General features: G+C 31.7%; 1 protein-coding gene across 1 annotated transcript; it reads right to left on the bottom strand.

Moving 5' to 3' along the window:
- Nucleotides 1-2044: 2044 nt before the first annotated feature.
- LOC125069277 (sodium/potassium-transporting ATPase subunit alpha-like) lies at nt 2045-12663 on the bottom strand. Its single transcript, XM_047678713.1, has 18 exons — nt 12516-12663; nt 11725-11874; nt 11442-11614; nt 10832-11002; nt 9466-9595; nt 8434-8670; nt 8134-8349; nt 8032-8052; nt 7749-7939; nt 7503-7674; nt 7090-7238; nt 6789-6990; nt 6549-6703; nt 5481-5667; nt 3169-3408; nt 2686-2874; nt 2495-2612; nt 2045-2159 (listed from the first exon to the last, which is right to left on the bottom strand). Exons 1-18 carry the CDS (start codon nt 12661-12663, stop codon nt 2045-2047), a joined length of 2964 nt encoding a protein of 987 aa, XP_047534669.1.
- Between the last annotated feature and the right edge of the window lie 896 nt (nt 12664-13559).

The following is a 13559-nucleotide window of genomic DNA, read 5'->3' as shown; positions in this document are numbered from 1 at the left end:
TTGTAGAACTGGCCATCCCCTAGCCACTACTACATTACTATGGCAAAATGTGTCTTGAAAATAAAATCAAACAACCATAAACTGTTATATTACATGCAAACTACTCATGGTGAGTGTCTCCTTGTATATAATAAGGTATGAAAAGACATGATTTAGTTCCTAAATCGTTAATACATATCTGTAATTTAGCAATGATTACATCAGAATTATACAATTTAATCATTGATTACTATTAATAGACTAGTTACTTATGTGAGCATAATTTACAAAAAAGTTTATATTTTACGTATTATTATTATTATTTTATGATAAAAGATAATATATAATACTTTTATTACATAAGTAGTCGTTTAAGTTTTGAAGGAAATTAATACAGATTAGTAAATAATATAGAATTACATTTTTAGGTATATGTTTTCTTTTTATGATTAAAATAAAAAAGTGAGTTTTAGGTTAATAAAAACCTTTGTTAGTTTATAGTTTATGAAGTTAAAAAACAATCGCAATTATCAACGTTATCCATGTAAAAAGGTCCAATTAAAATTTTCATGTAAAATTTTGTAGTATAAATAGTACTAGCCAGAAATACCTGTTTTTGACAAAGACGAAGTACTTATTCAAGTGACTTAAAATAATTCTTAAAAGTGACTTAAAACTATCCTTGTTTAAATTTGTAATCTGTGCTTGAGACTACTACTAAAAAACAAAACTGACATCCATAGTAGTTATAAAACGACAGTATAATTGTTTGATACGAATAATGTAATAGACTGATATTAAAAAAAAAACAAATTATACCATTTTTATTGAACTGTATAAAAAAAACTTAAAAAAAGATAATGGACCCAAACAAGGGAATAACGACATCCATAGCTACATATGTTTTTTTTTTCAAGTCATATTTCTATCCAATTTAACAGGATAATAGTTTGTAGTTAAAATATAAATGTACGTCTTGTTGAGCCTTAAGAGTTTTATGTTGATTTGTAAATAATAATTAATATAATAAAAAATATATTCAAGATTTACTAATATCCATATAAAAAGTTTTAATATTCTCTACAGTTTATAACGGATATTTGGCTGTGCTTAGTAAAAGTCATTTGTAATGATTACTAAATGTATGTAGGTAATATTAATTATGTTATTGTATAAGTTTTATAATTCTTCAACATTTCTTTTAGCATTCTCAGTTATATTCTAAATCTTCTCTAGTTATTTTTGTTTCTTAATCTCTTCTTCAATTGGAATAAATAAATAACAATTTATTATTTAAATATATTTCTAATGAAACTTGTATTGTATTGTATTTATGTTTGTGAAGACTATAATACAAAGCAGGCTCGACAATTTTTCTGTGTATTAGGGCTAGGGTTTCATATTTTTTAATTATTTTATTTAGATATTTTGAAATGAACTTTAATTAAATTCTATTGACAGTGATCTTGGTTTGATTAGCTATTTTTTTCTCTACTATCGAAGTAAGCATATAATTTGAGTGTTTACTTTAAATTTAACAATTTAGTTGCGCCCATACAATATAGTCCGGGTCAGTTTTCAATAATTTACAATCCTATCTAACCTCACCTGTGCCTTACCTACTTGTAATACCATAGTGAATTTGCCTAATATGTTTTGTAAGTGCATCCTTGAAAAAAATAAAATCAATACTGTCTGATTTTTCTTTGGTTAGGCAAATTTTACTGTGTTTTAATAAAACTTAGATATCTTACTATATCAATGAAATACTAGTTTTAGATACTTAACGGTTTTTGCTCATTTTTCTTAATTAAAATTGTACTTTAAAATAAAGTATTGTAGTAATGATTATTATTGTGTGAATAAAAATGATATGTATGTTGTGAGATATGAAATATATTCCTTTACTCGAATAATGTTTTTATTTCTATTTAAATTATCCATTATATTCTAAAAATTACTTCCTACCTAACAAAACCAATTATTATTATTAATAATATATAAATGAATGAGCTTCATTTATGATTTTGTAGTATGTAGTTCTTTATCACGTATCAACAAGGCATTAGTAAAAGGTAAATTTGTTAAACCATCCACCAAACATATGATTTCTGATACAATGCTTTCTAAACTCGTCAAATATAAACATCAGAGCTGCAAACGGCAAGGCCAAGAACCACCTGTAAGTTCAATTTTAATGATATAATTTTGTGGCCTGGTGCTAAAGGGCCACAATAAATTTTCTATTTGCCAAATAATTAAAAAAAAAACTGTTCATTGTTTCTATTCTGATTACAAAAAGTAAGGTGATTGATAATGACCCTTTTAGCACCAAGCCACAGAATTATAATTTAGTAATATTTTAAAACTGAATTTACCACAAATATCGAGCCTTTAAACAAAAATTTAAGCCTTTAATCTTTCCACGTGAATCACGGCTCTGCTTATGTATATAGTAATACGGTAAATATAAAAAAAAATAATATATATACCTTGTTTATTTATTAATTCTTACCATCTTAATCGAAGGGGGTACGTTTTGAAAAATGTGTTAACACCTGGAATGTAACACACCATACAAGCGAGTATAAGTTCGAATATCAACCCTATATTCAAAACATTATTTTTCATTCCTGAAACATTGTATGGTTAAAGCAGTTTCGAAATTTTGTGATATCAATACATTAATATGATATAAGAACGTACCGACATGGAATATGGAATTATATCTTGTTTTACAAATAATGCAATTCATCATTTGCGTTACGACCACTGCCACGAAGTAGGTGGCCTGACATGCGCGTTCAAGCTCCTTGCGTTCGGCGTAGGTCCATTCCTGACCCAGAGAGTCTTCTACATCGGTTACGGCTACGTTATCCCATTGTTGTCTGATACCTTAAAATTAGATGTCTTCAATTTTCGTCTATCGGACAAATCCATTTCTAATAATGTTTAGGTAATGGATTATTTTGAAAAAATATGTATATTTACTCCCTTAACGTTAGTGCAGCGAGACTATGGAACTGACTGTCGATAAATTCGTACAACTATTTTATTTTTTGTGAAATAGAAGAACGTTTTATTTCATTACTCATTGTACATATATATAATTACATGTTTGAAGGTAAGTATTTTTTTACTTGCTTGTAATATATAACTAACGAAATATCTATAAATCATCATAATAACCAAATAATTGAGATGGATAAAATCCATGTTCCGCCATTACAATGAAGTAAGCAAACATGCCCGCTGCGAACTCAATCAGGCCGAGGTGTAAGTAAACAAGTCGTAACATGCGGCTCGAAACGAGCGGGTCCGACGTGCGAGGAGGTCGTGCCATTACGTCTTGTTCAGCTTGCTCGTGTGAAAGAGATACTGCGGGCCACATATCCGTACCCAAATCCACACATAATATTGTCATTACCCCTTGCAAACAGATAAATATTGTTTTATACCTAACTACGTAAAAACATTCAAAAAATATTATAGGAGTAGGTGGTAATGTGGCCCCTGCAGGTATATTGGCCCCCTTGTGTTTTTATAATTTAGAAACGCGCCATATAGTATAATTTACATGCAACGCGGGGCTCTTGTAATAGCTACCAAATAGTAACCAACAAATCTGTGAGATGGCGTAATGCTCATTTGTTATTTGGAGTCATTCGAAACATGCAACGGTAAACATTTATAATTGCGCTGCATTTTTTTTTTTTTCGGAAAAACTAAGTTTTACGTTAGGTGATTTGGACATTGTGTTTGTGAAACGCTACCCCTTCCCTACTGGATTTTGGCGGTAATTATGCAAAACCATATTAACAATTATATGTATTTTAGTTTGTTTATATACTCATTAATACCTGTAATTTGGCCCCTTCACATTGTTCCTTTTATGGCCCCGGGGGCCATATAACATATATGAGCTATATATAATTTAAATCAATTTAAAAACTGAAGTAGCTGGACGTGCTTAGTTGGATCATTTTTTGAGACGACACAAAAACAATTTATCCCTACGCAGACCAATGGGAACATCATGTGCTCGTACTCAAGGCTTTAACCGTGAAGCGGTTAAGGAATTTTTCGACATTTTAGAAGCTGAAATGAGAAGTCACAATTTTTTTCCCGACAGGATCTTCAATATCGACGAGGCGGGGTTCACAATTGTGCAGTCCAAAGTACCAGAGGTGGTGGGAAAAAAAGGGAAGAAGCAGATAGGAACTTTGACTGCCGCCTGAAGAGGTTTACTGTGTACTGTAGTTTGTTGTATGAGTGCATTAGGTATTTTTATTCCACCTATGATGATTTTACCAGAAGAAATTCATCCTGTCCCTGGGGTCAGAACTAGGAGTACTAATCGTGGAAGAAAAGCTACAACAGCAAGTGATCACATCATCACCTTATAAAAATATATTATCTGAATCGTTGCGCTTAGCTGAGACTCGTGGACGTGGGCAGCGGGAGCAGTACTAATAGATGACGCCAGAGAGTCAGTAGGTGTATCTAACCGTAGCTCTGAAAGTGACGTAGGAGTAGAAACTCACTCTGAATATGATAAGAACCGTTTCAATCCAAATGAAAATGTAGATACGAGCTGCATATTTTGTGGAGCCAAATATTCTAGCGATAAACATGCTGAAGAATGGATTCAGTGCCAAGCTTGCAATTTATGGGCTCATACAGCCTGTGCAGGTCCTGAAGGCGAATATTATATTTGTGATTTTTGTTGTTAAATTTAATCAAAGTCCAATACATTTAATTTGGCCCCCAGGGTGCCATATAACCCTCACATAATGTTAAGTTCTCATTTTTTTATTTTTGAGAATAAATGAAGTTATTGATTATTCTGTTATTATTAAATTAATCTACAGTTAGGCATCCATAAGGCAAAGAATAAGGAACACTGTGATGTATGTATTATATTTATAAGTGTGATATTTTTTACGTGAGGCCTCAAAACCAAAGTAGGGGGCCACATTACCACCTTCTCCTATACTTATTGCAAAATAATTTATTATACGAATAGCAATATATCAACCTAAAAATATAACGATTCGTATTAGAAAACTTAAATGACATTCAGCAGTGCTATTCTTTAAGAACTAATCCACTACCTATCTTAAACACTGGTGAAATGTTATATAGGTAGTAACTCGGTGATAGTCGATACGCTACGTGTATCCTCTAAATATGTGTATCAATACTTGATGGTAGGGCTTTGTGCAAGGCCATGAGCCAATAGCAATATTAAGTAATATTGTGTTCCGATTTGAAGGGTGAGTGAGCCAGTGTTCCCCAAATTGGTGGCATTGATGATGTAAGGAATGATCAGTAATTCTTACAGTGCAAATGTCTGTGGGTGATGGTGGTCACTTACCAACAGTTGTTCATTTGTTTTGTATATATTATTGATTTGGTTCTTATTGATTAGATCTACTGGTGCTAAACATATAATAAACTATATGAAACCTGTGACAAAGTTATCCCTTAAAAATACAAACCTAGTGGAAGAGGTATCGAAAATAGAATAAACATAAGAACTGGTAAAATTTCCGGTACATTTGATATTAGTATGTAGCACACTGACTTTTTCAAATTATCAAATATTTTGCGACCTTCCTCTATGCCTGTTACAATAGTGGCAAAGTTGTCATCCATCAGTATTATATCTGCAGTTTGTTTAGATACCTGACCCAGATAACAGTCGGTTGTTAATTCACGTAAATCAATTTTAAATGGATAAACTACACTAGTAAATCGGTAATTAAAGCAGGTATCCATAGTCTATATGTAAAAAACAATTATAATATTTGTCAGTTGTGTAATCTATCGTATATATCCTTACTTTCACCAGAATATAACGATTAATATCGATAAATACATATACTTATTATTATTTTTATAGAGCCGAGATGGCCCAATGGTTAGAACGCGTGCATCTTAACCGATGATTGCGGGTTCAAACCCAGGCAACCGCCACTGAATTTTCATGTGCTGAATTTGTGTTCATTAATTTTATTCTTAAGTTATAATTCATCTCGTGCTCGGCGGTGAAGGAAAACTTCGTGAAGAAACCGGCATGTGTCTAATTTCATGGAAATCCTACCACATGTTTATCCACCAACCGGCATTGGAATAGCGTGGTGCTCCAAACCTTCTCCTCAAAGGGAAAGGAGGCCTTAGTCTAGCAGTGATAATTTTACAGGCTGTTAATGTTATGTTAAAAATGTTATTCTTATTATTATAAGTACTATACTATCATTTTATCTATATAATTCGCCTAAAAGGCTGTACCGATTTTGATGAAACTTTTTGAGTGTGAGAACCGATAGTTTTGGTGGTGCTGCGATCTGGTCAAGCGTGTTTTTTTTTAACAAAAAAAATAATTAATTTCTTGCTTCAGTCGGACTGCTAGTTTACTTTACAACACAAAAGTGACCTGTATAGATGTTTTTAAGACATCGCTGAATGTTTATGTATAATATACCAAAGAATTGTCGACATCGAGGTCGTTGGCAATAAGCAGGTTCCTATTTTAGGCTATATTTTTTTATTGACATTAGTTTTACTTGAGAGCCAGCAATTCCCATAGAAATGCCAATGTCCGCTCGTCTTAATGCAGGTGCATCATTTACGCCGTCCCCCGTGACTGCCACCACGCCGCCTTGCTTCTGACATGCTTCGACGATTTGTAATTTTTGGGTAGGTGATGTACGTGCGAACACTTGTCCATGTAAGTATATAAATTAAGGGTTTAAAATTGTCTATTGAGATTTCAAACAACAATCGTAAAGTTTTGCTTTACCAACCTATTTCATAATGCTTTGCTAGCGTTAAATACAGTAAATCTGGCGTCATATTTCTAAGTTCAATGCCAGTTACGATGTGGCAACTTGGTGTGGTGGCGATGCCTACTTCTATAGCCACAGCGCGTGCAGTAGCAGGGTGGTCACCAGTGACCATCATTACACGTACCCCTGCTGCTCGGACACGCTCAATTGCTGAACGGACCTTATAAATTTAAGGTAATTAATTGTTTATGATGCAATTTATGATACTATATATTTAGTATATATTATGTAGATTCCAAGTTTGTAGTTGTGAAACTACCTGTTCCCTTGGTGGATCCTTAAGCCCAATAAGTCCGAGAAAACGAAGCTTGTCAACAGGAAAGTTTGGATTTTCTGTATCAAATGTATAATTTAAAGGATATTCATTTGAATCCAAGTCACAATCCGCAAATGCTAATATTCTTTCACCTGCAAAAATGCAATAAATGCTATGTATGTAATTGAACCTATTATTTAGCTACTATAAGAATTAATTATAAATATTACAATTATAGTTAATCATTAAATTGAACAAATGAACTTTAAAACCGAGCAAAATTGATTTATTGTTCAATCATTGTATTATGATAATCGAAGGAAGTGAATATATCAAAGTCTTATTCTTAATAAGGGCACAAGTCTTAGTGTAGCAATAAAAAAATTACGACGTTACTTTTACTAGGTACAATATACCAGTGTTGGCTAAATTTTCAGTAGTTGTATTAACAGCTTGTTTAATATCCTCTGTCATGCTTATAGATTTGTTATTAAAAGCAATTGTTACACAACGAGAGAGTATGCATTCCGGAGCACCTTTCATAACGAGAAGATACGTTGATTTCACTTCATCCAGATGAATGCTGATCTATAAACATTAATACAAAGTAAAAATATATTAAACTTAAAGGCCATTATTAAAACTTTTACGTATAAACTCACTTGGTACTTATTAACAGAGTTGAAAGGAATTTCAACAATTTTAGGATATCTTTTTCTAATAGTTACCGGATCGCAATAATTAAATAAAAAATTCAATATAGCCTTTTCTGATGCGTCACCTCGTATTACCCCACTTTTGACAACTGTTGCATTGCTGCATAAAGCACCGCATATTTTTAAAGAATTTAAAGCTAGAAACAAAATATTGTTTTTTTATTTATTTTAAGCGTTGTGCAGCTATGGTAACTCAGCAAAATGTAGGCTTCATTATTGTATTATATACCTTGATCGTTTTGTAAAAAGTCTGAAATAAATAATAAATTATAAATTGGTACACAAAATAAACAAAAATAACTTCTCTCATATAAATTGCGTAGTGACATACTTTCAAATTCCTTGTCTAAAATAGAGTATGTTTTATTCCATGTCCAAATATGACGAACACACATTTTATTCTCAGTCAAAGTACCAGTTTTATCAGAACATATAGTGGTGCAGGCACCCAGAGCTTCAATTGCCTCTAAATTTTTTACAAGACAATTTCTTGTTACCATTCGTTTCGCTGTTAAAGTTAAGGACGCTGTAATTGTTGGTTGTAACCCTAAAATTTGCTAACGTTATTGTATTGCTGTTATGGTAATTGAGAGTTATTGTCCATAAAGTTAATAGATATACATATTCGTACCTTCTGGAATGTTAGCAACAACGATACCTATGACGAATATGCTTGTTTGCATAAAGGGATAGCCAAGAATCATGCTAGCACTAGCTATAAATATACCCAATGCAAGTGCGCAAGTTGACATGCAGCGCATGAAACGTCTGATTTCTCGTGACAATGGCGAGGGTGCGGGCTGCAGACGTGCCGCTAATCCGGCAACCCTTCCTAGAGCTGTCAAGTCTCCAGAAAATAAAACGACACCTTAAAGTAATTCAAAACATTACTTAGTTTAAATCATTCGATCATCATTAACTTTAATACTAGTAAAAATAAGTGATTGTGATAAGTTGTGTACAGTTTATGTCATATAAAGTTAGACGAACTGGCAAATGGGGCAGCTGATTGTGAAGATTGTCAAATCGCCACAAACCTCAACTAAGATGTTAGGTCCGTTTTGCCTGTAGTTAGACTGGGTCAATCACCTTTCAAACCGGAAAACAACAATATTAAATACAGCTATGTCGCGGTAAAATATATGATGAGTAGGTGGTACTTAAACAGACGGGTTTGTGTAAAGCTCTACCACTAAGTTTGTTTAATTTAACTAAATGAAGCACAAACAAAAACATGACACCAAAGGCCTTACTGTCGATTGGGATCCTCTACCGCTTCACATCTAGGCAAATATCGCGAAAATTTGTAGTAACAAAACTTACGATACTAATAACAATATACTATTTACATATATAATAAAAAATAAAAATTGCATGAATAACAAAAAAAACCGTTTTTCAAACACATACATAATCGTAGGTAGATGACACATGAGTAAATAATTTACCTACAGATAGACAAAATCAATAACTTTATATTTACAAATGAACTTATATATAGCACCTAAATAAACCTTTACCTAAAATGTTATCATACTAATCACTCATAAATATGAGTGCTACTCAAATAATCCTCAAAAGTATATCAGAGTAGCTAAGAAAAAAAAATACTTAATCAGACAGTTAGACAATCTCAATTAAAGCAAAGGGATATTTTTAGTACCTTTAGCCCAACCTTCGACACACAGTGAAGAAAAAAAAGCAACATTAGGCGATTCCAAAATATTTGCTGTTCCATCAGTATTATGACGCGGGACCGCTATACATTCGCCAGTCAGTGAAGAATTATCAACCTAAACATATTTAGGTAAGTACATATTTGAGGATGTCAGTTGCAGTCATATAACACTGGATACTTGTATAAAGTTCTACAATAATTGAACGCGTATACCTATACTGCTTAAATTTTAATAAAAGGTTTTAATAACGAGAATATTTTGTAAATATTGTAAAAAACAATCATCGTGACATTGCATCATTAAGTTAAAAAGGAGGATAATTAGAATGACTTCCTCTGTAGACAAAGGCCAACCAACAAACATATTTGATAAATAACATAATATTTTACAGTCATAAACATTATTTAATTTATAATAGAAAAGTATATTGATATTATGTTGATGTGGTGCTTAAATTTGTGGCATAAAATCTAATTAATACTTACATCACACATTACAATATCGGCTTTATATATTAGAGATAGAGATTAATCGAAACGACATCGGTTATACTTATGATTTTTTTAATTAATCTATGCAAAGGCACAATAAAAAAAACTATATACTTTAGTCGTTTCTGCCTAAGTACCACGGGATCGCATTACCTGTAATTAGACTGGCTCACTCACTCTTTAAGCTGAAACAGCAGTGCAAAGTATAGCTTTTAAAATAAATGGTGATTGAGTGGTATCACTGTTACTATCCTAGTCGAACCCTTAGAAATCTCTAACCGCTAACATTAATTATATAATATTTACTTGTTAAAATTTGCTGTGTAGCTCTTTTATTTTAGGTATATAATTATATATTTTCTAATTTTATCAACAAATGGGAAACCTGTCAATTTGGGACGGTCAAACATTAAATTCATCCGTAATAAGAGGTACGGACGAGGGTATAACGTGACGTTACTTAATGAAGGCCATAAAAATAAAATGCTTTATTTTTATTTCGTTTTAGGCGTCTTACATTTTTAACCAACTTCAAAAAAAGGAGTTTGTCAATTCGGTTACACTTTTTTAAGTTTGTTTACTCTTAACTCTGTCATTTATTTATAAATACTTTTTTTGTATTTCTTGATTATTTTTTCCGTTGGGACCACCCATAAAAATTTTAAGGAGTTTTTTTGTTAACATTTTATATTCTTTATAAATCGTTGTTAATCTACCAATAAGGGATTAAATAGAAGGAATCAAAATTGCTTAGATTTAGTGAACCCACTTCTGTTGGAATACTTTTTAGAAAATTATTAACAACAACTCTCTAATTATTAAAGTACTTATTATTAAATGTGAGTCGTGTTTAACTAACTTTAAATCCTCTGCTTTCAATTATTCGTATATCCGCCGGTATAACATCACCAATTTCCACATAAATTATGTCACCTTTGACCAAGTCTCGAACTTCGGTATTTCTATTCAAAATTCCGTCGCGTAAGCAAGTCGTATGCATGGGTATCATACTATTAAATGTTTTCATTATCTATAAAATTTCAGAAGTATCAGTAACAACTATTTAATATAAAAACGTATACAAACGGTTTGGTTTGAAGTAGACCTATCTATTATAATATAGCAAATAAAGTTATTTTCAAGATTAGTGCAGAATTAAGAAAAAGCAATCCAAAAGTAACTAATCTTAGTAAATTAAATTTGCAATTATATTCAATCGCAATCGTATTCATACTAACTAATTATAATTATATGGAAATTTTTGTATGAACACAAAACTTAAATCAAACTGTACTAAAGAACATCTTAAAATAAACCTTTTTTAAATTTCATTGAATGGTCTGTTTTACTCAAACGTCCTATAATTTATTCCTTCGTATATTCCTTTCTATTTATTAGAGTACTAAAAAGATTAAATGAAACGAGGACAATTTTAATTTTCTTTCTATCAAACTGAAAAACTTACAAACCTTAGAGCTCTTATAATTTTGAAAAAAGCTAAAAATGCCACAAATTAAGTCCACAGCAATTAGCACACATCCTAAGTAAAGATTGTCGGTGCTCGGATCTGGTTTTGTTGACAATTCTATTAGGTATGCCGATAAGCAAAGTATCGCTCCAAGCCATATTAAAATTGAAAATCCTGAAAATAACCTTCAACTCAAGAATGGAAACTACTTCAAATTTGTCAGGGTCATAAAGCGGAAAATGATAATAATTCATTTATTAATATATTTATATAGTATTATATACCTGTACACAATGATTTTAGCAGTAACTTTGGCACTGTATAGTGAGTTGGTGGTGTCAGTGTATTAAGGCCATAATAGTCCAAAAGTTCTTGTGCTTTCTGACTCGATAGACCATTGACAGGGTCAGTGCCCAACAACGTGTAAAGATCCTCTATAAGTCAACAAATAAAATAATGGCTACACGGAATTACAGTTCTCCGTTGCTATTTGCGAATATCTTCATTTTTAATGGCTGTTATTGTTAATTACGACATTTATATTAGTAATTAGGATCTGTTTGGCTATTCGGTAACAAGAAACTCGAAACTAACCGCAGTACAGGAGCTTAAAATGTCTAAATGTGATATACGACATTGACTATATTAATTATAAAATTTATAGGATACAAGTATCAAAATAGCGTATTACTATAAGTCGGTTTGTCAATATATCACGAGTGAGATACGAAGGGATTTCTAACAAAATCGCACTGCAAACCACAAGTTCTTTGATTTAAATTCTGAATCGGAATTGTTGTGGTCCGGAGTTTTTCTATATATAAATATTCTGTATATTTATATATAGATTTTCCATATGTATATATAAGCAATTTTCAGTAGCAACCAGGAATTTGCTAAGCGAAAACGGATCCTGCGCTTGATCACTTTGTCGACCCATCAAACTTTTAATAGAGAGTGCATGCATGTGCACTGTTTTTAACTAAGACATCGCAAATACTGTTTAATTTAACATTATGTAACACCTAAATAATACGAACAAGTATTAGTTTATACGGTATATCTTTAAACTCACTCAGTGGTATTAAATGCGTGTCCGTCTTTATTTCCTTTTTCAAAGCACTCAAACGGGTAGAACTCAAATCCCTAGACCTTAATCCTTTAGGATTATTGGGTCGAAAGAGATCAGAAATAGATGACAAGCTAGAAGTTCTAGAATTCATTATGACTATGTACTTTGAAATAAATTTCTATTTATTTTTAACACCTATTGTTTATTTGATAAATCTCGATGGCTATTTTTTTATATATTAAATTTGGAGTCAGTCATTCAATCACATCCCTGAGGTTTTTATAATTTTCATTTAATTTGATTTTAACAAGAAATTTTAAATAAACATTTGCAAAATTTACCTAATATGGTTTCCAATTATTATTGTTCGTGCCAAATAATGTATTTCATATTACTCATTATTATAGTATTACTCATACTAATACGACATCAGATAATGTCTTAAAAAACCGTTAGATATTTGCTTCAGCATTTTAATTTCCAGTCTACAGATATTGTATAATGGTATCTGTTGCAGGTTATATACGTGTAGCAGAATTTCATCCGATACGTATTTAAGTAACCTTAACGAACGAGTATCGGATTGTGTTTGTTATGTATTACACATTACAAACACAAATTGGGCACTGTTATCTGTATATTGTCTATTGTAACATGATTTTCAGGCAAATTACACTGAATCAAATCTAATCCTTTGGGCTATCTCAATGTCGATGGTCATTGAACACAATATTCACAATAAGCACGACGTGTACAAAACGTATTCGAATCGAAACGTTATCGTTGCCGTTCTTTCGTTTTTCTATTTCACTAACAACGATCCAATATATAATCAGGATATAATCAGGGTCGTATAATAACTGATATAAACAAGTAGAATTGGCGATCAGATACGATTGTTTAATCGTATCTGATAGTTTCATTTTTGCGAGGACTAGTAGAAGTTGATCCCTATAGAATTGGGAATGTATCATACCCGATATACATTGAATTGTTAATAGAATTGGTTCCCTGTACCTTTGCTTGTTCGAACTGATAATTATAATT

This window comes from Vanessa atalanta, chromosome 15 (assembly GCF_905147765.1).
Source record: "Vanessa atalanta chromosome 15, ilVanAtal1.2, whole genome shotgun sequence".
Taxonomy (NCBI): Eukaryota; Metazoa; Arthropoda; class Insecta; order Lepidoptera; family Nymphalidae; genus Vanessa; species Vanessa atalanta.
The sequence above is the reverse complement of the archived record's forward strand: the minus strand, read 5'-3'. Positions and strand labels throughout refer to the sequence as shown.